Raw genomic sequence first — 25,268 nt, 5'->3', positions numbered from 1 at the left:
GTGGTGTCGCCTGTTTTGTGGGTGGAAAAATTTTACTTCCTGGGTGACACGTGACAGCCGAATGGCCGTCAGTTGCAATCAAATGTAGAAGGTGGAAACACCTCGTGGCTCCAAGAGAAAGTGATCAGCTCTAATAGCCGATGACATACGGGATACTTTCCGTTGGAAACAGTTTCACCCCTCGGCTAACATGAACACCATCCTGGATTGGATTCACCATGGCCGTGGACTACAGATCGCCAAGTCAACACTCTCTGTTATCGTTAGAGAGTCCGACGTATGGCTTCGCGTTTCATCAGCCGATTCTTCATCGATGAAGAAGAGTATTTTCAAGAATAAATGTAATCTAGTGCATTTCCTGTCATGCTTCAACCCATTTCTCTTCCGCAAGCCTTGCACCTCGATTTACGAACAATTTTTCGAGAAACGAAGGGTGTTCATAAATCGAGGGTTGACTAATTTGAAGCTATTTCCGCATGAAGAAAGGGCTTCTACAGTATCAGAAAAGGATATTTTCTTCCGAGAAAATAAAAGGATGAAAAGGATGACACAGGCACCACAATGTATGTGCAACAAGTTTTTATTACAATGGGCTAGTTTCTAAACTGTACAAAATTGATTGGATATTTAACAGTATGCCTTTATCATCTAAAACTTGTAGCAGATTGAAAAGCACACAAACCCTCCACTATGCATCTCTAATCAAATCTGCTAATGATTAAAAAGAAGAAAAGATGTTTGTAAAGTTTGCAGGTGCCCATTATGGAACCCCAGCAGGAAGTAGACAGCTATAGCTTATTTGTGATAAAAAAACTAAGTATCCTGAGTGATACCACACCATAGACGTAGCACGCCAATTTTCCCAAGGCGGGGAGGGGGGGGGGAAGGACTCTACCTCGTCCGTCAAGAAGCTGTCCACCAGGAGTCAACATGCAAAGTATTTCTGCTCTGCGGTGTATTATAGCTGCACGATCAGATTTACAAAAACAGTCTGAGAGAGCAGCCGTGGACAGCCGACACCATCCTTGCGTGACGAAGAGACGGCCCAGAGCACTTTTTTTTTCTCGTCTCATGCACCGCTTATACATGTCTGAGCTGTGCCGTTGTACGTCACGAATGATGTGCCGGGGGATCACGTTATGTCATGACGTCCTCTGTGAAGTGCTATTTTAACGAGGAGAGGATTTTTGAAAGGAGTGCAGAACAGAGGACTCGTGCCCACTCTGTAGGTCACCTGTGCTCATCGTTCTTTCGCAGGAGCTCATTTTATTCGATGGAGAACATTCCGCAGGAAAACAAAAATAAATAAATAAAATAAAAAATTGGGGGGTCACCTCAGTGCTCCTTTAATGCAAGGCTGCACATTATGGAAGGAATGTGAAAATATGCAAACAAAAAAAAAAAAAAAAAAAAAAAGCACAGAGGACAACTTTGGTAGCAGAATATACATAAATCAATCTCGCGTGCTTCGCAGTTTCACGTGAGTAGTGTTTGCTATCACAGTTGTTTGTTCCACCTGTAGGAGACTATTAGCAACCACATAAAATGTTGACGCAAAGGACAGTGGAGGCATTTTATAGCTACATGCACATAGTGACCACACTCCTACAGCCCCAAGGCGGGACATCAGGGCTGAAGGGGGGGGGGGGGGGGGGGGGGGGGGGGGTGCTGTCAGTCAACAAACCAGGCTCTTTTTAGGTCACCTGCAACTCCTGCCATTATTTTCCTTTTATTCTTTGCATTCTATGCACTAGGTCGCATGCAAACAAAATGATACTTTTACTAGAATGTATTCTATTTAGTGTGCACCATCAGATACATTAAAAACATGGCTGCTTTTGTGCAATTCGCCTCCTTTTTGTTTGTGAACAGTGTTCCCAACCCGAAAAACAAGCTGTTGTCACCACTGCTCACATGCCCATCCATTGGCATGGAGTGGGCAGCATGTAGTCATGCCGCATGGCACCAAGACTGCCGTTGGCAGCGCAGTCGTGACAGAGCATCGTGCCCCTTTTATGTGTTGCACGATGCCTGTATTGCTTGCTAAGCCTAGAGCGTATGTGGGCTGGCACGCCTTCAGAGTAGTGGAAATTTTGTTAATCTTTATTTTACTGCATGTTTACAATATTGAGGCATAAGACGCACTTCCGTTGTACACTTCTACTGAATATGCCTTTTAGAATTAACTAAAAGTAATCACTGATGCCCTGACAGCTAAAAGCAAAAGAGAGAATAGAGTAATGACAATGTATAGGAAAGATGTGGTTTTAAGTTTTCATAATTTACTAAGACAGATCTGGAAGCTGGAAAATTGTGACATAATTTTTTACTCCATACATAGGGTCACAGTCTCTCAATACCCTCTCTGGTCAGGGAACTCCGGCAGAGAACACAAGCCAATAGAGATTATACACTTCTGGACATTCCTTGCTGCTTTTCGAAACACAACATAAAAAAATAACAAAAGAAAACATGAAGCACAATGTAATACTTCATTTTTATACGACTGTAATCTGGAGCAACGTAATCCAGATGTGACAAATTAAGCAAACGCGAAATGTAAAAATTAAAAGTATGTATTTTTCAGATTGTTACTTCACTTCACCATGTAATCCAATCACACATTGTGATATAGAATGATTATTAATTGCCAGTGAAGGAAACAATATTTAAAAAAAGCACTACAACCATGCATTGAGAGAACTGAAGTGACAATTGACTGTACGTCGCTTTTGATTGAAAATTATTTCATTTCTACATTCTTGGTGACCAAGTCATCATGCTGCCGTTCGCAATGTCACAATGTGTGCGGGTGTGTCTTTGCATAGAAGCATTGGTACTTTTTTAACATTTCACGTTTCTCAACAATTAATTTTCTTCATCAAATAAGCTTGTTTGGTAAAATGTCCGACTGGGACTGTTGGTGCTGCATCCCGCTAAAAGCGCCAAAATGATGGTAAAAGGAGGAAGACACACATATAGCGCTATCAGTTTGTTTTGTTACTGTCATTTTAGCGCTTTTAGTACGGTGCATTTTTAATACTTTTTTGTGATTTTTTGTGTGGAGTGCAAGTTTGGGTGCTTGAGTACGTGATCAGAAAGTACTGCAAAAATAGCACACTAAGCACAGTACAATGTACAAGATTTGAAATGTACTTAAAGTAAAGTAAAAGAATTGAGAAATGTACTTGAGTAGTTGGTACTTCTCCATCACTCACTAGCTAAGAGAAATGTGTGTTGCACGTTCGGACTTGAGTTGCTGCAGATTAATTCGCACAAATTCACGTCACCTCACTAATTCAAAAAGCAATAACTGAAGCCAGTGTTTACACATGCGCTGATTATTACGATAGGCCGTTATGCCCGTGGGTGACAGCTCCCATCTTGGAAATTTTGAGAGAAAAAAATTATTGGGCAGTAAGTTCAAACGGGATAATCAAAATCAGCACTTCAAAAAGAAATATAGTTATTATCGTAACATCTCGGTTAAGATGATCAGAGAGCGTAAACGTGAATATTATTGTCAGCTAATACGGACAAGCAGTAATCCCCGTCTAGTATGGCGGATTATAAATGAGGCTATGGGAAAGAAATTACCAAAGCAAGTATTGCCTACGACGACTGATGATCTGACCTTATTGTGCGAGCATTTTAGTGGGTTCTTTGTTAACTTGGGCTTTTCACGTGGAAACCAAATTGGTTGTGTCCCAGGTCATGCTTATAATGACAATGTGAATACGTTTGCACTGTTCGGTGTTACATGTGACGATATTCCCGAGGCTATAAATAAGTGCTCTGATAATACTTCGCCTGGCAGTGACAATATCACTATGAAGGTAATACGACAGGATAGAGATATCCTATGTCCAGTGCTGGCTACAGTTTTTAATTCTTCTATTGCTGAGGCTCGCTATCCAGCTATCTTGAAAAGTGCTAGAGTGGTACCAGTATATAAAAATGCCGACTATAATAATTTTACTAATTACCGCCCAATTTCCGTGTTAAGTGCGCTTAACATAATTTTCGAAAAAGTACTGTTCTCTAGATTGACACATTTTTTTGAAAACACAATGTAATCAGCCTAAACCAACATGGGTTTCGCAGGTTGAGGTTCACAGCTATTGCTGTACTTTCAGCAACTGAAATTATCAACAGTACTACATATTAATAGAGGTGAATAATGTGTTGGCATTTTTTTAGACTTGAAGAAGGCCTTTGATACAGTTCAACACAATATCCTCCTCGCTAAATTGTCTAAATATGGTATAAAAGGACACTTTTTAGGGTTTTTCTCCAGTTACCTCAACAATAGAACACAAACTGTATCTATTGCCGGACACCACTCTTCGTCACTCCCAATAGATACTGGCGTTACCCAGGGCTCGGCCTTGGGATCTTTGTTTATTTTGTACGTGAATGACTTTCCTAGTGGAACCTCTTCAAATTGCATTATGTATGCTGACGATACGGTGTTGTTTTTTACTGGCAAATGTATAGATACAATTCGAACCAACATTGATTCTTTTATGCCATTGCTTCTCGAATGGTTAGAAAACAATGCCCATGAGCTAAATATATCGAAGACAAAATACATAGTATTTCATTCGCACCGTAAAAGTGTTGACTTAACAAAATTTGATATTATGATCAAGGGCTTACCCATCGAACGCCTTAATAGTAATAAGTACCTGGGTGTTGTGCTAGACTCCCATCTTAACTGGAAGCCACATATTTCACAAGTATGTTCTAAGTTATCTCAAGCGCATGGCGCTTTGTACAGGGTGATAAAAAACTTCCCTTTGGCTGTCTTAAGAACTCTGTATTTCTCATTAGTCCAAGGTCACCTCTTATATTGCGTTGAATCATGGGGGCACACTTATAAAACTTACTTAAGACCCATTGAACTTCTTCAAAACCGTATAATTTGTGCAATATTGAATGCACATCCTAGACAATCATGTCTACCTTTGTATGAGACACTGTGCATTCTGTCATTTAACACATTGTGTTTTGAAAGGACTGTACTGATGATAAGGAAATGTATTATTACTGAAGGGCTAGCTCAAGGTCTTCATTTTTCCTCTGTAACTCGCACCAGCCGCTCCGTGTTTGGGCATAATCTCTTAGTGCAACATCAATAGAATGAGCATGGGATGCATACTGTACAATATCAAGGCATAATTAAGTGGAATTCCTTACCACTATCTGTAATTTCATCTAGGAACTTTAAATTAGCATTACTACATAGGCACTTACTTCACAGTACTGGTCATAAATCAACACAGATAACATTGTTTAGAATTTTTGTGGCTTGCATATTTTTAGTGTAGTAGTTTTGTGGTTCAGTGTATACTGCTGTCATGTATTTGTTTGACATGTTTCTACGGATTGTACTAGCTTCGGCTATGATCCGGATGGCCGTTCAGCCTTAATGTATCACTTTTATGTTGTCACTGAAAAAAAAAAAAAAAAGTGCCACGGTCTTTCTTTCAGGGGGGCTGAAATGAAAAAAATAAAACACAAGGAAAAATGAATGAAAATAAATATAAACTAAAATTTAGCATTTACATAGCGTATAGCAACAGGTACGCGGCTGCTCATCACATCCTATCTCACACACCTTGAATGGTTAACTGCTTATGTTTGGGATGTAACCGATCTCGGGACTTACTTTATGTTGACCTCTGATTGCTAGTTCTCCTATCTCTCTTTTACAAGGTCAGCATAACGTGCATGCCAAACAGCACGACATTTCCTTTTCTGTTCTTTTTTGTAATTTGTAGATACGGTGACATTGTGTCTGACATATATGTTATGTAAAAAAAAAGATTTTATTGTGTTTGCATGTACATATTGTTGTACCACTAGTTATGCCATGGCTGGTGGCGGGCACGGTTAAATAAATAAAAAAAGACAGTGTCCGCTGTTGTACAAAGTCCTCTGTTCAACAGACATGAGGCGGGCTGTACTGCACCACGATACACTGTATACGAGGCCAAACACACGCTCAAGTACTGCCAGGCACCTTCACAAAAGCGGGCGCGCCAAGGCAGCGGCAATGTGACCACTGCCGGGGAGTGCCCCCCAAACTACCAGAACGCCATCGCGCGGCTGTGGCGCACCCTAAGGAGTTTTTCGCCGGAGATTCTTGACTAGAGAGAGTACGTATTGAGAGACCGTGACAATTTCGCGCGATATTTGCACCCTGAACCAACTTTCTAAAATTCGGGTGTAACCAGAGTTCTCCCCGCATTCCGCGAGGTCTTTCAACTTCAGGTACCGCCACAGTAAGGCACGTAAGGGATGAATCACACCACCTGTGCATTTTGGAATGATGCTGTGGATCGCGTCCCAGATTTAGCCCGTGTTGCGCAAAATTTGTTGCGCTTGCTTTGCGGCAGCTGCGACACCGGAAGAACATTCTCTCAGCTGTGCTATGTTCAGAGGTCAGAGAGGCGTTGAACGAATGATGACTTGTGTCGCATGCAAGTGATTATGTGTATGTAAACAAGACGGGGTGAAACACTCGCAAATGTGTAGCGTCTTATCTTTCGTACTCTGTCAAGGTCAGTGCGTTACAATCGAGGTACGATAAAGTTTGTTTCTGAAATGCAATCCCAAAATTGCTGGGGCATCTTGGACATGCCTCTCTCGGAATGCGCAGTCACCTTGACGCAAGGATCCCGTGCCCGCAGGATCCCGTGCCCGCAGGATCCCGTGCCCGCAGGATCCCGTGCCCGCAGGATCCCGTGCCCGCAGGATCTCGTGCTTCAGCAGGGTGCACGCGGGTGGCAGTGCGTCTCTGCTGTGGGAATACACGTGTGGGATAGGCATGCGCGAAGCCCCTGTACGAGAGACCCGAATGTAACCTGGGGGTCAGCGGCCCTGCAGGGTGGTTGCCGGAGGATGCCGACAGAGAGGGCAACGTGGAGAACCCGTGGCAGAATGATGGGCAGCTTGATTCACACGATTTTAATTGCACCTCAAAACTTCCAATAACATAAAGCACCATGACAGAAAACGCTCCATTTTTCCCAGAATTTGCATTTGAAAAATTATGATTTTTACCCCCCTAAAGCAAAGAATCCTATCCGTACATCACTGACACACAAGTCTGGGCTCCTTCTGTTCCTGCAGTACCTTCTACGGAGTGGAAGAAATACTGTACTTGATCGTGGGTAACCCTGTACTACAAATTGCCTCCACTGTGCATGAGTAAATTTTGCTACGCATGGCGTTATTTTTTATCCATTACAGATTTTTAATAAGAAAGCTTTGAGAGCAGAACAGATGCCATTTTTGCAGGCCGATTATACAGGAAGGTGGACATTCTGTCAGACAGAGTATGTAACTACTAGTAACTAACTAAAGTAACTAGTAGTATGCAACTCTAACTACTGTATGACTAATTACCTAAAATCTATTAATTAACTTTACAATTAAAGGTTTTTGAGGAAATGTGAGATAGTAGCAGAATTTGGCTCTGTCATTACTCAAGTCACGCTATTCCTTCAAAAACCGAAACAGGCACGTATTTTAATGCATCCACGCCAAATTTTGCTGTGCAAATGAACCGAAACCAAGCGCACCGGAAGTGCAAAATGGACACCATATTTGACTTCCATGGCTTATCTGGACTGCAAAGCAGGTCATCTGGCCAGCAGATCAGCACTTACTCCAATCAGCTTCATCGCGAACGCACATGGCCCTCCAACGTGAAATGTGGCTTACCCTCATAGCGCTAAAGATGCACATGGTTTTGACTCACTTGCAATAGCAAAATCTGGCGATGGATATCTCAATGCATTTGCTTGTTTCAGGAATTTAAAAAATTACAGGACGGTTACGATTGTGTAACGCGAATTTGAGCGGTAGCTGTTGTGTGTGGATGTTGACACTTTTACTGCTGATATATGCACAACTACTTTAGAGTGACAGGTACTGCCTCGTGATCTGTGAAGTGAGTGGTGATGTGTACCGCAATTCCACGCGTATAAGCCGCACCGGAGCTAAGCCGCAGGACCCGTTTTTAGGAACGTTTTGAAAATTTTCGGGCAGATAAGCCGCACTCGCAGATATGCCACGGGCAATACGACAGGACTAATTTGTGCGAGAAAGGAGACCATAGAGATGGCCATACACCCTGTGGTCCATACTCCGGGGTCGGCATGGTGTACAACAAAGCAGGTCAGTTCAATGTTCTACTAAGATCGGATTGTGCCCTTGTTCGGTGTTTTTCATGGATTGATGGGTCAGTGGCCTCCCAGGAGACATGAATCACTGCCACCACTTTAGTTAAAGCTGCTTGGGAAAAGGCACCAGGAAGGTCAGTCTACTCGAATGTGGACGTGGCTCTGTTACGCATTGTTTGTGCATTGGCAAGGTGGTGCTGTTCCAGAGACGCTGTCAGCCCCTTCTTCGAAACTGGTGTATAGGGAAAATACCAGGGGAATATAGTCATTAGATAAGCCACACTGTGCCCATAAGCCGTGGCTAATATGCGTGAAATTGCGGTACAGCTGGGATTAGCAGGACAGAAATATGACTAAAATTGGGACAAAAGTGGGACAGGAAATGCTGAAAATTCGTGACAACGTACCCATCTCTGAGTATATCAAAGCTGCTTTTATTAGCTTTAGATTATTTTAACTTGTTTTGCATCACTGAAACCCAACCTGAAGCCGAGGGCTTTGTGATACAGCCACAGCGATTTCCCGAGACCTTCCTGTTAACAGTTACCTCTGTAAAAAATAGGGTGGCTTTGAGTAATGACTGGCTCCAATTCTGCAATAGCACATTTCCCTGAAAACATAAAAAGAAACATCAAAAAGGTTAATTAACGAATGTTAGGTAGTTAGTTATCTAGTAGTTACACTCTCATTCACAGAATGCCTGCCTTGCATTATAATAGACCTGCAAAAACAGCCTTTTTTATTAAAAATCTGTAACGGATAGAAAAATAAAGCACCCGGTACTTCATGGAATGATGGCAATGAAGCTGCGAAAGTACTTGTGGACCAGCACAAAACTATGAACAACCAGACACAGCATTCAATAACTTCAGATTGTCAAAACAATGCACGAGGCTATGAATGCAATGATGAAGGGGACTGGATTTGGGTTGTTGCATCAAAACGTCCCGGAAATTGACCAGGATATTGAATAAAAACTGCCCCACTCCTGTTGGTACGCAGCATCTCTACTGCCTTCAGCATAAAAACTGATGGTTTAGTGCTCAGCGTGATTGCTACCGAATAGTTCCGTCACAGGTTTCATGAACCTCTAGCTGTTGCTCTATCATACCTCTGCTGTATGGCAGCTACAAGCACCTTTTCTCTTTCACTAGTGTACCACGCTGGATGCCTTGCAACACAATGCAGGTGACAGAGACAGCTTTCATTGAAGAGGTGATGTACGAAACGATTCAGCTGTCGAGGAAGTTTAAACGTGGTTCCTTTTGACAATAGAACAGTCGGTATCTTTGAGTCAGCAGTGTTGGAAAATGTGACCTGCAATAAAAACATAACCACATGTCATTCAGGAATGACCTATAAATTAGTTAAGTTCAACATGGCATTGGCAGTGACATTGAACTCGCAAGTTGAACATGGCAAACCCCAATGCAAAGTAGTCTGGCTCAATTAGCTTGCCTGAAACATACTTTTGCTCTTTGCCCCAATAAACAGTTTGCTCATGACCTGGACATTAGTTTGTAACACCATCGTTTCAGACACTGTTGCTCATTTGCAGTACTGCACTTGATCAAATCCTCTTTAGTAACACTGTCTACCCAATAAGCAGGAGATTGATTCAGGGAAGCCATTGTAACACTTCTCACTTCAGCAGCAACATCCAATTCAGGCAGAGCTATGAAACAAATTGTGAACTGAGACCCACATACTGTCAAATGATAGCCCAGAAAGTAGAGACAAGAAACTTCATAGTGCAAAAGTGTGGCATATTTTTTGAAGCAGCCATGCTAGAAGTGATGCAAAACTATCGATAAATTGACTACCGATACTATTGATGGTTTCTTCAAAACTATCAATAGTGTCAAAAACTATTGATAGTACTATCGATAGTGAGAAAACCATCGATTGTTGACTACCGATAGTGTTGAAAAACTATCGACAGTTTTATGGTAATCAACCCCATCAATAGCTAGATCTGGTTCTCACTATCAATGCTTTTGTTCCAGTCTTCGTTTTCGCACTGGCACAGTGACAATGAAAACAGAATCACATTCTACACAAGTTCTTTCCGTTTAGCTGTAATGTGATGAACTGCAAGCAGCGAAAGAAGATGCTCATCATAATCACCACGCTCACGAGACTTCAATGCCGCAATCAATCCAAATCAGAGAGCATCACGTGACGTTGTGATTCATTTGGGTGGCACCAGAAGCTCAAGGTCAGCGTTGAAGGGAAAGCTGCTCAGAGTTATGTTGTAAAACTTATAGAAGTGAGACCTTTTCTTTTTAACGATGGAAATTGATGTTCCGAGGCCGGAACACAGAAGAACACAACACACAAGCCTCAAGTGCCTAAGAATAATGAAAGAAGGAAGTCACTGGAAAGGTTAGCCAGCAGTAGGACTCTAACCCACGTCTTCTGGATGTGGATCCGTGTGGATGTGTGTTTTGTGGCAGGGGCGTGGTGACCCTTTTTCCCGCCCAAGAAAAGAGGGATACCCCGTGGAATGAGTTTTGGGAGGCCCGTTTAGCGAGGTTATATAAGGGATGGTTGGATGAAATTGAGAGACTTGTCCTGTGATTTGTCTGCAAGATGGAAGAATGTGAACGCGAAGGGAGCAGCCGCGTTTTTTTCCGCCGGGGAAGTTCGAGAAGAGTGGCGGAGGCAGTAGTTTGTTTTAAGTAGCGGAATGGCTCGACGATCGATCTGTGTTATCTCGTGCAGGTTTCTGCACAGCCAGTTTACTTATTTGTGCGACGGCGAGAAAAACGTGAGAAGACAACCCACCGACAAGAAGACGTCTCTCAGGCATCTTCGAAGAATCCTCAGACTTCCCCCCAGACTGAGTCGATAGACGTCGGAAAGGAGCTAGTTGCGAGACTGAGACAAGTGTTGAAAAAAAAAAAAAAAATGTTACAGCAATGGAGTTGCATGAGATGCTTCCAGTCAGAAAGGAGTTAGGCCTCCAGGGCAGTACTCTGTGAGGAAGGGGGGACTTGTAGGTGAGAGGGAGTGAGGAGCGAGGGCCAGCTAAGCAAGAGGAGGAAAGGGAAGGAGAAAGGGCAAGGGCACGAGGTGGTGCCCTCTTCCCGACATCACGAGGAGGATGGGAGGAAAAAGAGGAAGGCACGTGGACAGTTCCGGAGTGTGTGTGCAGCGACATGGACGATGAGCCGGGTGTGCTGCAGCGTTGGAAGCTTGTGAATAAGGCGGAATAAACGTGTTCCAAGCGTGCTTCGTGACAACTTTGAAGGAGTGGATAGAGAAGGAACAAAGAGAGTGGAGAACACAAGCAAGAGAAAGAGAAGCACAAGACAGAGAACTCTTAAAGGGGCACTAAAATGCAAAAACAACTTGCTCTCAAATGAAAGTCCGTGTTTGAATTAGTGTAACGCAAGCAAAATTAGTTCACGCAGCACTACCGTTTAGAAGAAAACACAATAAAAACAGAGCAGGCTTTGGCGTCAATGAATGGTATCCCCAGGGGGCTAAGATTGGCGGCAACCAATGGCACAGCAACAGACGCGCGCGGATACCTATTGTCGGTGTGTGTATTTGGAACGGGTCCGATCGTAGTGTTCCGTATATGCATGGCATGATGCGCACTACTACATTTTTTAATACCGATTCACTGAATTGTAGCCCACAATGGTTCTCACGAATGTTCCACTGACAACATTTATGTCTCCACGTCCTTCGGACAGCAGCGCTAGCCCGCTTTGGAACGCACACTATGTTTTTCACCGGGAGTACTGAATGGGGTGGCACGCGCAGTATGGAGTAAAAACACTGATGCATGAGCTGAAACAACGTTCACTGCTTAGCGCCGAAGCAAGAAAGAGTCCGGTATAATTTTGAGTGTAGCTCCGTAACGAAATCAACGTTCTGAATTATGATAACAAGTACGAAACTAACATAGCGTGTAGCGTATTTGAAGTGAACTTGTTTTTGCATTTTAGTGTTCCTTTAAAACAGCAGACGCTTGTCAGAGAACAAGAGCAGATGCGTGAAATCAAAGCAGATAGGCAAGGGCAGAGGATGACCAACGGACATTACAGTTAGAAATCAAGCTTTTTCTGGGCCCGGAAGTGCTGTGACATTTATGCGTTAAATTATGGGTGTGCGAATATTCGAATTCTCGAATTCCAATCGAATATCAAACGCTCGAACTATCTGATTCGCGAATCGAATATCCAATATTCGGTTTTTCGAATATCCCACTATTCCACGAACATGAACGACATAACCCGAAAGTGGGCTTCACCTGATGCTTCCGTGCATGAGGTGAAGCCTGCTTTACGAAATTGCCCTAGCTGCAGGACCAACACAGGCGGGACGGTGTTTAGTTTAGGATAACGTTATCCAAAGTTAGTTTTGTAGACATCGTCTGTGGAAGGGGTGGCGCCCCTCCCACATGCAGTTTAGCGGTGCCGACGAGAAACTTTGATTTGATGTCTGTGAGGTTGCCTTCAAAAAGTTAGGACTCTTGAACAATGACTACAGCCCACGGACAAGAAGGGTGTCTTAAAGATGTCCTTTACATCTAAAGTTTCAGTAGTGCAACTTCCTAGGGCGAGTGCAAAGAAGCTAAAAGGTGTTCATTGCAAAGCTGTGCCAATTCGTTTGTTTCACAAATGGCCTGTGGTTGTCTGAAACAATTACAGCCTCATCCATATAACATGCTACTGCCTGGCATAAAATTTTGGAATGAAGGTAACCACTCCAGTACTCCAGTAAGTGTAGCCTCACCTGAAAAGCAGGAAGCACTCTCATGTAAAATTAAAAGAGTAGGGGCTTTAAACAGAAGAATGGCATGTCTCTCTTGTGACAGTTAATGCCAGAAAAATTACACTAAATCCATGGGCTACAAAATGGAAACTTTTAGTTCGAAAGTCACATTGTAAATTTTGCACGAATATTCGATATTCGATTCGGTATTTGGAATTTTCCCCCCCCCATTCGATTCGATATTCGATTCGACTTAAAATATTCAGATTCGCACACCCTATGTTAAATGTGTTGCAGCAGGGTCATAACGGTGGTGTGGTGAAAGTCGGGCGCTGTTATACGATGAGCGCAGTGTAGAACGTCTTGTTTGCGTTTCGTGGAGCGTTAGTATTGTGTCCCGCATTAGGTACGTAAGTGAAAGAAAGAACGCCGGAGCAGACTATTTGATGGATGTGTATGTAAGCTAAGGGGAAAACATGCATGGAGTGTTGAAAATTTTGCGTTGGTCTGGGTACGCGAGTGTAATTGTTCCACAGAGATGTAACTATGTATATGATGGCGAAGTGGAAATCATGTCAGGCACAGAGGTGAAAATGTGTATCCAGCCCGCAAGAAGTCAGGGTTTGTTAAAACATATGTCACTAGAGCATGTAGGAAGATTACGGTATAATGTTCTAATCAGGGGGCATCGTGTCACATCACCACAAACATTGCGCTTTAGAGGTTGTGTAAGGTTTTTAACGTACTTGGGTGGGTTGTATTGCAAATGTGGATTTTTGTGGAATGTGGAGTTTGTCAGGTATTATCCACAAAACGTTTGTCTTGCCCTGTTTCGGGTTTTGGAATATTATGTGATAATACCCTTAGTGACAGGGTCGTGTCACAGGGCAACAAAAAGAATGTGAACGCGAAGTGGGCAGCCGCAGTTTTTCCCGCCGGGGAAGTTTGAGATGAGGCGCGGCGGCAATAGTTTGTTTTAAGTAGTGGAACGGCTCAATGATTGGTCTGAATTGTCTAGTGCAGGTTGCTGCACAGCCAGTTAGCTTTATTTGTCTGACGTGCGCAAGTGTTGTGTGCCACGGGGTGACGGAGAGGAAAACGCCAGAAGACAACCTGCCGACAAGACGACACCTCGGGCCTCTTCCAAGAATCTTCAGACTTCCCCACCCCTACAGCTAAGTCAATTTGACGAGTGTGACGAAACCAACTGTTCAGCAAGGTAGCCTGTGTGGCGACTTTTACTGTAACAAGCAGATGTCACTTTGGTGCAGGTTGCCCCAGTGACAATTTCGAGTTCAATGGTTTGTGCAACTTGTTGGGTAGCCTGTGTGGTGATTTTGGTTATGTTTCGACTGGGAGTAAATATGTTGTTGATTTTAGCTCCGTGTGTGTGTCCAATCGTTAGGCCACTGACCGTAATCCGTTTCACCCGCTGAGTCCGGATCTTAATTGGCCACGGAGCTCCAGACCTTACTCAGTATCGCCTCGCTCCGAATCGAGCCCGTGACGGCCTCTTGTTTTGGGGTTAAACTCTGCAAAACCAGTTTTTACCCCATCCCCAGATTTGCATATTGGTAGTTGGAGAATGAAACCTGAAATTGCTCAAAAATGACCTCGCAAAGTGCAAAGTCAGTGACTACTACAGGCTGTACAGCACGCTAAGCACTGCGCATTGAGCACAGCCCTTTGACATCTCATGTTCATCTGAAATTATAAGACACACTCTTTATTTATCCACCCGGAAATTTGCTTTTCCACCCAGTATACAGGGTGCTCCACCAACCGTGGCAGAAATTAATAGTAAATAATGTACTAGGCAACGAAGAGACACGCGGTCAAGTGATTTTTGTCTGCCAGTAACATTTGCCACATATTGGTACCATTTCTGTTTCATTTCAATAGATGGAAATTGAATTTCTTGAATTGAACTCTGAAATTTCCCAAGTCAACCTGACGTTTTCCTTATCGAACTGGGCTCCTCGTGGTACTGGACGTGATCATGAGGGCCCGTAAGTTTATGTATTTGCCTATAAATGCCTAGATACGTCGTTTCCAAGTTTATTTACATTTTTCCTGACTTGATGCCGTAACTACCTATTTTCGCCTCTCAGAGGCCAATTACTTCTCTTTAGTTATATTTTTGTGGGCACTACCTCTGGAGTTCCGTACTATTTCATCGCTTTTTCACTGTATAACTTATACTCCCGAAAAACAAACAAAAACAAAAAATAGTGCGACCTAGCCAACAGCGCTCCGTCCCTCATTTACAATTTGAGACTACATGCTGCCGGCGAGACGCTTCACCTTCTTCGTTCTCTTGACTTAGACAGGTAAGCATTCAGCTTATCTTTGTGTGCTTTCCTGTACCTAGTTTTCAAACACAGTTTGTGTGCCAGCTAGCGCAAATCTCAGCCTCTTTTTATTTGAAGTAAGGTGTAGTTCTGTTTTTCCCAATTTCATCATGGGAACAATGAAAGCAGAAGCTGGCGGGAGGCCAATCTTGCTTAACACAGCCGCTCTTGAGAAAGTGAATCACAGTACTATTGCACAGTTCTAAACTCATCTTTGGAAATTTTATGGCCAGGAAATATGCGGTATGAGAGAGTTCTTTTATTTGGAACAGATGGAGCATCCTACATGTGCAAAGCGGGCAAAGGACTTAAGGTTCTGTACTCCAAAATGGTTCATGTGACATGTTTTGTACAATGCAGCACTATAGTGCGGGAGCACGTGGCTTGCTTGCATGCCAGTGCCGCCTTCCGTCGCCACTGGGGCGAGCTGGGGTGGAGGCTCTGGGGCCCTCAGAGCCATATATTAGAAGGGAGTCTGGCCATTGGGAGGAGTCTCAAAATAGGCTCGACCTGTCAATCACATTTCCAGGCTTCTGATTGGCTAGCTTTTTACCACGGGTGCCGCCATGACACCTGACTGCCACCCAAAATGGTGATGAAAACAAATGTGGTGAAGCAGGGATTTGGTGACAAAAAGATTTTACAGTCTACTCTGGTTTTTAGCTGCATGTGTACATCCTCGCATACAGTTCTCGGAAATCAGTTTTAACTGATGCTACACTATCGATATCTAACTGAAAATAATATGTTTTGTCGCCGGCGTTAGGCCTAGTGAACACGGCGATCACAACGACATCATAACAAAAACGGCACTGTGCTGTGCAACTCTGAATTTGTTAGCTGAATTTTATGGATATAAACATTCTTGCCTTTTTTATTCCAACTATTCACGTGGATAAGTTAAAAAATTGTACCCACGAGTGTGCCAGCAGCGGTACAACGATGGAAGCAGACGACAATTCCAGACGTACCTTGCACAGCCTAGGTGGCGTTCATCAAATTTGCACAAAATAATTCACTAGTATTGCAGATCGCAAGAGGTATCCCATTTCAATCCCGTCCAGAGCCGTATATTAAAAGGGAGTCTGGCCATTGGGAGGAGTCACAAAAAGAGGCTCGACCAGTCAATCACAGTTTCGCTCCTCTGATTGGTTTGCTTTTTACCAAGGGGGTCGCCATGACACCATAGTGTCACCCAAAATGGCGTCGAAAACAAACGATTTCGTGACAAAACATTTTCACAGACTAACCTGATTTTAGCTGCAAATGTCCATCCTAATATAATTTCTCGGAAATCAGTTTCAACTTATGCCCATCCATCGATATCTAACTGAAAATAATACGTTTTGTCGCCGGTGTTAGGCCTAGCGAACACGGTGATCACAACGAAATCATGAAAACGGCGCTGTGCTTTACAATCTTATGTTTAACAGCTGGATTTCATGGATATAAACATTCTTGCCTCTTATATTCCAACTATTCATGCAAATTTCTTTAAAAATCATACCGACAACAGAATGTGTCCCAGCAGGTGGTTCTGCCGGCAGCGGTACAACGACGGAAGCAGACGACAATTCCCGACGTGCCTTACGCTCCCTAGGTAGCGCTTATCAAATTTGCACCAACAATCCACTACTTTTGCAGATTGCGAGAGGTATCCATTTCAATCCTATCCAATCCACTTGCCACCCAAAATTGCGCTGCCCATGCTTGGATAGAGTGGCAAATAGTGAGGATAGGCTGATTGATAGCGCCCCATATTTCAAGACTTCATTGGCTAGAAAGCTGAAAAAGTGGGTGGAGCTTCAGGTATAGGCATGACCCATTAATGCCCAGACTCCCTTTTAATATACGGGTCTGATCCCATCCAATCACGAGCGCCCCCCTCTCTACGTGAACTCGCCAAGCACGCACGTATCACCTACTGAGATACCTGCTCTGTAGACACCTCAGCGACAAGAGAATCAGTATAACAATAAAAATATCAGTGTGCCTCTGCAGTATTTGTATCCATACAAATACATTACCATATGTTTCCTCAGCAAAAAAAAAATAAAAAAATAAAATCTATCTGATAACACATAGGTGTTTGCAGTGTCACAGTGCCTGCATATGACTCAAAATTATTTCATAATATTGCGCCCCTCAAGCTTGCCCTTCTGTAAACGTGCATTTAGATAAAGCGTGGTATAGAAAACACACACGCACGGTTGGTGTGCTCGTTCGACGATGGCATAAGTGACATCATGTGCATTAGGTAAGCATTGTTCCAAGGCAGCGCTGGCATGGAAGCAGGCTACGTGCTCCCCTGCTACGGTTAGGCGTGGTGACGCCTTACATGCCATGCACCGCGTTGCACAAGAGAAAGACAAATACAAAAAGGTGTTTTTGAAGGCTTCATCCAGAACTGCCGCTTTCCGAGAGGCAGCACCTGACGTTCCTTTGCCGTCCCTGCCTATTCTAATGCGATGGGGAACATAGATAAGTGCAGCGATATACTATGGCCATTTTCACGTCAGTCACGTATAGCAGAGAGTCGAACCGAATCAAAAACTGTTATTAACCGTTATTTTTGGCCGAACCGGAACTGAACCGAACCAGTCGACGCCATCTTGGAGCTGAACCTGAACTGAACCGTAAAAAAAAATACCGGTAACCGGTTCAAATAACTGTTGATACGGAACTAAGGGCAGAAACAACAAAACAACGAGAATTGGCCGAGGCAGACCACAATTAGGGACGACACAGACAAGTAAGCCTCAAACGCCCAGAAATGTTTGAATTGGTAAGGGCGGAACTTTGCATATTGTGCACAAACATGAAACTACTTTTTCTTCTTTTATTAGCTTCGTAGCCTTAATGTTGCTAGCCGAAAGTGTTGTGCCGTGCAGGAATGCTCTAGATTTGCTGGAGTCGCGAAATATATACAAATATGAACAGTACAAATTACAAAAACAGTATATACAAAAAACAGTTTACAAACAAATTACAAAAAACAGTATATACAAATGAACAGTACAATATTATTCCGATACCGAAATTCTACAACTAGGTATAAGCTTACCTTAACTTATTCAAAAAGCATCCGTGAAAATAAGACAACATTTCTAGAACTATGTCAGTTAACTACGCTGACATCTATGTATTCTTTTCGACATAGGATTTGGTGTGTCCCATTGCATCGAACAAACTACGGCAAGCAGTCATTGACGTATATGTCACCATTTATTTTTAATCAGTTTGTTGGTACGTCGCCGGACCCATTGTCGATGTCAAATGGAATGCTCTGTCGCTTTATGTTGGGTATTTAATTTTAATTGAGTCAATTTTGAACTGTTACTTCATTTGTTTGTATTATAGGCATCAGAGGCGGAGAGTTTTCATTTTCCCAGGGGGGGCAAGGGCGCACCGCGAAGTAAGTACTCTGGCACGGAGGGGGGGGATATGTTTATTAAGAAAAAAAAAAAAAGAAAGGAAAAGAAAGCCAGATGGGGGGATGTCGGCTTGTTATTCCAACAAAAAAGTGAAAGGGGGAAGAAAAAGGCAAAGAAAAGAAGAAAAAACAAAAAAAAAGGAAGAAAGAAAAATGAAGAACTCAAAACTAAAGTTGAAGAATCACACACTCCGGCGGGATCCTATGATGTATGCAGAACTGGTATAGGAATAAGAGGAAGGAAGAACAGAAAAAACAAAAGAAAAAGAAAGAACAGAGAGAACGTAAACAGTGAACATGTGCACAACTGAAGGCATCACGCCTTTGAAAACTGAGTGCAAAAGGAACAAAATGCATTGAATCCTCGGTGTTTGACCGGAAATGCGCGCAATATATGGTCAATGAAATGGAGCAGCGGGAGTTGAACCTGCTCCCAACGGATATGCGTTCCGAAGATCCTACCGTTACACCTCGCAACTGCTGGTACCTTTACGACTGCTTCGTTTCATTGATCTGATTGCTTTGGGCGAAATTCAGTCTATGTGTTGTGTCATCCTCTGTGTTTCTTCGCCTCACCTTCTACTGTGATAATGAGTATGGTGGGCGGATAGATATTTTACAAATTGCAAGATGCATTTTTGGGGTTGGTGCCTCTTCGCGCTTTTGACCCGGGCGCGCCAAGCCCCAAAGGCTGGTGTCAGTCTCTTAGCGGGACCTCCCGGGGGAGGCAGCGGGACCTCCCGGGGGAGGCGGCGCCCCCCCCCTAGTTCACGTTCCGGGGGGGCAAGGGCCCCCGCGCCCCCCGCAGTCGGCGCCTATGATAGGCATTATATTTCTTCTTTCCATTTTTCTCACTTTTTTCTCACTCTCATTTGGCTATTGTTACAATATTGGTTTCTGCTATGATCGTTACTGTATTGTTGCTGTAAATAGTGAACTTGGGGGAGGAGCCGGTGTCAAGCGTCATTGGCTTTTTGCTGCTCTCCCAACCGCAAGGAAAATAAATTGAAATTGAAATTGAAATATGGTAACCTAAAAGTGTTATGACTATAAACGTCTCGGACATAGACGTGAATGTATATAAGGATTAGGGATCAACAACAGCGTTGGGTAGCATTCATGAAGTGACACACACAGCTATACATGTGTCCACCCTAACTGCAGAACTGATCGTTGACACATATCGTGTGTGAGCTTACATAAGCCACTTACAAAGTAAAAGGTCAGCCACCCACATGGTGGTCAGAATGAACAACAACTTTATTTAAAGTTAAGAACATACCAAAGTTGGTTTTTTTGTGCATTTGAAATTAAAGGGGTGAAAAATATATGTACTGACATTGCATTTAAGAATCGCCAATGTGTCGAAAATGGGTCGATCTTCTCTGTTTGCACTTACTCTTGCCCGTGCTGTCTTTGTTCCACAGACACTTCACTCAGCGACATGGTAGCACGGCGGCGGTCAGTGATAACATGTTAACACGCCTTTTACATAAAGACCCTGGGCTCAGAATGGCATCGTTCCAATCCAATTTAATTAAACAACGTCAGCCCCCATGCCTGGGAGCTAAAATGGGCCAATACAACTACCATGAAGTGTCGTGTCATGAAGTATAGCGGCTGTCCTGAAATGTCACGAAGCGTCGTTTGCTGCTTAACGTGTATTCGCGTCTACTGACTGGTAATCAATAATTTCAATGACTTAAAAGACTTAGGCTAAGGAGGCAGGCTTGGTTAGTTGACTGTTATATTCCTGCCGAGATTCTGTAAACAACCTGGTGGGTTAGTTAACTACCGCGACACGAGCTATACGTGCTGTAGCAGTCAACCCAAAATGGTAATCCATGGTTATGCTCCTATCGTAACCACTACTAATCATGTCTTCCATATCGTGCAAATTCAAAATTGTGAACGACTGCTGACGCCTTCCTGTCCACTTCAAGCACTATACCACACAAACGGAAGTGTGATTTAACATTGTTGTGCTTTATTCCCACCCGCGGTCCCTGAACCGGTTCGGTTTCCCAACCGTTTGGAAAAAAATGGTCAGAACCATTACAGTTGCCTTCCGGAGCTGAACCGGAACTGAACCCTTAGCGTCGAACCTAAACCCGAACCGAACCCATAAACGTTTCGGTTCGACTCTGACGTATAGTGAAATCTGCCCTGCAGCGACTGGCAGACGAAGCTGCGTCTATTCGAGCAGCGAATGGGCTTGACAGAAGGGCAGACATAGAAAGAGATCTTCCTTACATAGACACTAATTTTTGCGTACTGATCACAAACATGACCAAGCTGGAGACCATTGGACTTCCCTGTGAGTCGCTGGACACAGTTCAGACCGTCTGCACAGCCGTTAGTCAGGTCAAACGAAAGGGCTCTAGTGCAACCATCAAGATGGAGCCTATTTTGTCCTTTTACTGCCTATCCTGGCAATTTTTGGAGTCTAAATGCCTGTCCTTTTCAAACTTTGTTAGTGCCTAAATTTCTGAGCCCTCGTGATTATAAGGAAACAGGGGAGCCCTGCAGACTATTTTGCACAAGCTGCCATGCCTGAATGTTTCCATCACTGTCTTCAACTTAACAAAGCCAATCTTGCAACCTACCTTCACAAGTCTGCCATGCAGTGTATAATCTTTCATGATGTGCAGGACTGATGGAACCACGTGGTCACCCCATGGGTGGTGCTCTCTGGTGGCGCGGAAATCATCCTCAACCTTTCTGTACACTCCACTTGAAATTACCAGTATGATGTGGTCAACTCTAGTTAAGTTGTTTAGCAGCCAACGATGGGGCACGCCCATGTCATTTGCTTGTGCCACATCAAATATCACATCAAGTCCTGGAATGGTGCAAAGGAAGTCGTAGAAGGCCTTGACCATGGCATAATGCTCAGCGTCATCATATGAATACAGCAAAAAGACCCGAGATGTGCGACGTGCCGATGGTCTTGTTCCTGTACAAAAAGTAGACACGGGTAGTGAGACACAATTTTGAAAAATATATATGTGAAAGTACTATGTACAGTATTGTAAGCAACCTGCACCAGGGAAAGGTAACAGAAATGGTAACATAAACAGAAACAGTATTATACTGTACTGGAAATATAGCAGGTAACGGTAACAGAAACAGAAACGGATATCACACACTCAAAAACAGAAACAGAAATGAGAATAATTTATCATAATGATTGGGGCACTGCAGGATGCGAATTATTACAATCCTTTACCATATCATTTAGATAAATTTCCGAAATCAAGCTGAACGAACTAATTTCTGAAATGGAGCGAACTACAATTAACTGAGGAACTAAAACTAAAATAATCAAACTGGAGAATATAAGTAAAGAGTATATACATGTAGTAAATGGAAGAAGCATTGCTCTTGTGAGGACTTGCAAGTTGCAAGCATGGGTAACATTCGTGAAAACCATGTTCATATTTGCTGTTAAAAAGAACCTCGTATGTATATTTTGAAAAAAAGAGAAAGAAACAGAAAATTCTGTTGTGTGCAGATATACCTACAGTTCTCAAAATAGATTTCAGAATATATACGCAGAGGTATTAAGTTTTGTCACAGTCTCAAAGCTTACTAAAAAAAAATAAGAAGGAAAACAACAAGCGGGTGGGTCGGTACTGAAAACCGAAATAAAAACATAACAGAAACAAAAACAACAATCTTCATCATGTTCAACAATCATGATAACAAACTAAAACGGAAACAAATATGGACCAGTAACAGAGGCGGTAATGGAAACGAAAAATATTCCGTTACGTTTCCCTGCACACAACTAAACGTGCACAATTTTTAGCTGCCAATATATATGAATTTCTTGTATATGTTGTCCAATGGTGGCAGCCAGAAACTAAATTTTTACTTAGAAAGCAGAAGATATGAGTCTTACTTCTAAGTATGATCCACATCACAAGGCCAGCTAGCAGCACTATGAAGCATATCACAGATAAGGTTACTGTAACAGTCAGACTTGTATCTGCGAAAGAATAATCATGTTTGACTGTAAGACCATGCTCAAGTTACAAAACCTTAGAGAGGAAAACGGGATTCAGTCACCAGGAAATTCTACCACATGGAACACAGGAACAAGAGTAAATGAGAAGCATAAAGAAAACAACATAAAGGTGCTGAAATGCATACTGGATGTACTGCAACGGATGGCAATCATGGAAATATGGGCTGCAGAACTACTGACAAGCGATTCCAGAAAACTGTGTCACGAGCAGTACAATAATGAAAAACAATCACAACCTTGATGTTTCAGAATCAAAGTGAAATCCAAAAGAAAACACATGGCATCACCCATTCAGCTACTAATTATTCCACAGCCATTTCCCCCTTTCTTTGCATGACATGCAACAATTCCACATGTACTTCGATATGCATCAAAGCGCTGCATGAAATTCGAATGCTGTTTTTAAGTTCACCCTTGATAATATTTGGTACATAAAATAGATAGATTAAATAAATAGAACTTAATCAAATAGATTTCAAAACCAGTTTTCTTTTGAAAATACAATCAGGGAATCCAGTCCAGAGTCCTAACCAAAGTCCTGAACAGGAACGAGGTACAGTAAAGTGACATTGCTAATGAAACAGGAAGGCAGACACAGAGCTATGTAAGCATGGAAGCGTGACAGGTGGCAGTTTAGCTTAGAGCACTGCACGGATGACATTTTAGGGGCAGGCCCAGTCCAAGCCAGAAGAATTTCTAGGTTTCCCAGCCCAAGCCTGAGCCCGATATATTTATGGGCTTCCTGGCCTAGCCCAGCGTAATGGGCTGTTAATGTTTATCGCGGCTAACTAACAGTAACTCAAGCCTGACCTAGGTCCGACGATGTATGAGTCCGGTCCCAGCACAGGTCCATAATGGTCGCACCCGAGCCCGTGCAGTGCTCCACGTGATGACCTAACCTAGACTGCTTGAAATTTTTGGAATATGAGGGGGCATTAAAGGAGCCCAGAAAGCCATCCAAAAGATTTTCTGTTTCTGGCGAATTACGAAAGGATGTAACTTGATATGACAACTAAAACAAAAAAATTCTCTGTACGCAGTATTTTCCTTGGAATAAAACGCCCCTGAACATCGACGCGCGTGTTCCCACTCAACCCGCTCAGCAGGGCGAAACGAGGAGGATTGTGATGTCATCATGGTTACAAGAGAGACCACGCTTCGATCGGGGCCGGCACTTTTCGCATTTTTTTAAATTTTTCGTTTCTGCTCCCATTTCTCTGTGTGTGTAGCAGACAACGCTTCTCCAAACAAGCAAACCAGCTAGCAGGTTGCACCGCGATGACGTCAAAACGACTCTGGCGGCTAGTCGCGGGCATTGCAGCCGTTGCGCGCGGTCGCGATTTTCCGAATTGAATTCCGCGATATGTATACATCTGTCGAGTGAATCACTTCGCATGGTGCGTTTTAGCAGTTGGGTTAACAGCCTGGTTTGAAAAAAATGGTCGTGACTGAAGTGCTTTCTGTGCCCCTTTAAGAAAATGGAAGGGCATATAGAAATGTACATTAGGCTGCTCTTACACTATTTAGTCCCTAGTAGAATAAATAGCGGATTGGCAAACGCCAACGCTTTCATTGGTTTTGATTGCCGTACGGCTGTCGGGGCCTTGAGCGCATTGAATAAAACGTGCACTCATTACATTTTGACACGCTTTAAAACGGTTTTCACTCACTTTCAATTGGGAGTATAGAGAATGTGTCTGTGGCTGTAACACTGCAGTTGTGACTGCTCCAGTCAACGTGTACAGGGTGAATCTGTATGTGATACTTCCCGGCCCTCACTGCGGGAATCTTGACAACCTGATACATCGTCTCATTGACTGAGAGTGTGGCTGCCTGCACAATCAGTGCCACGGATTCTTCAAGCTGTGTCGTGGTATGCCTTATTAATGAAATGCTGTACTGTTGAATCATGAGCTCTCTTTTGGCCAGGCTGAAGAGGAGCTCAACGTTCCTCAATGGCAATGCTTGCTTCAGAATCATGACCGTGCTCTCCCAGTTGCACACACTTTCCCCTCCTACAAAATGAAACAGGCATACATTGTAACACAGGGTTGATACATAGGATAACTAGGGCCTGATTTTTTGGGTGGGGGTACATATCGGGTCATGTTTTGCTTCAATAATTCGGGTGTAATCGGGTTGAACTGAACCTGATTCAGCCCAATTCTTGTTGAATCGGGTAGAATCAGGCGCAAGCCTTCGGTTTACTCGGCATAATACACACCAGTAGACACAGGGTCCATGCACGTAAGAGGCAGAAGGGTCTCTGTTTTGACAGTTTGTATGAGCATATTTATGCATTTACAACAGTTGCCAAAGTTCTGTGTTAGTTGTGATGACTTCGGATCCCCCTGGTCCAGCAGTTCTCGGGGAAATATCGGGTTGAATGAATTGAATTGAATTTTATTTCACATATGGTGTGAGAAACTATGGCAAAAAAACCAAGTGGTTTGACAAAGGCCATAGCTTCTCTACATTCGGACAGCAGTGACATAAAATAGACTACATAAACATTATCATAACGGCAAAGCATA

At 43.2% G+C, this 25,268-nt stretch overlaps 1 protein-coding gene across 3 annotated transcripts in view; it reads right to left on the bottom strand.

Annotated features, from left to right (window-relative positions):
• Nucleotides 1–562: 562 nt before the first annotated feature.
• Nucleotides 563–25,268, bottom strand: part of LOC135385294 (uncharacterized) — a 39,796-nt gene continuing 15,090 nt past the window's right edge. Inside the window, exons 6-10 of one of the 3 annotated variants that reach the window (XM_064614518.1) lie at nt 24,405–24,749; nt 22,609–22,695; nt 21,311–21,660; nt 9,304–9,509; nt 563–8,802 (exon numbers count right to left, since the gene is read on the bottom strand). In XM_064614518.1, the coding sequence (XP_064470588.1) occupies nt 8,736–8,802; nt 9,304–9,509; nt 21,311–21,660; nt 22,609–22,695; nt 24,405–24,749 (1,055 nt within the window). In that variant the 3' untranslated portion in view covers nt 563–8,735. The remainder of the gene's footprint in view (nt 8,803–9,303; nt 9,510–21,310; nt 21,661–22,608; nt 22,696–24,404; nt 24,750–25,268) is intronic. The other 2 variants (XM_064614519.1, XM_064614520.1) reach the window with 2 other exon arrangements.

The sequence above is a fragment of the Ornithodoros turicata genome, chromosome 2 (assembly GCF_037126465.1).
Source record: "Ornithodoros turicata isolate Travis chromosome 2, ASM3712646v1, whole genome shotgun sequence".
In the NCBI taxonomy this organism is placed as follows: domain Eukaryota; kingdom Metazoa; phylum Arthropoda; class Arachnida; order Ixodida; family Argasidae; genus Ornithodoros; species Ornithodoros turicata.
This window is presented reverse-complemented; position numbering and strand designations above follow the sequence as displayed.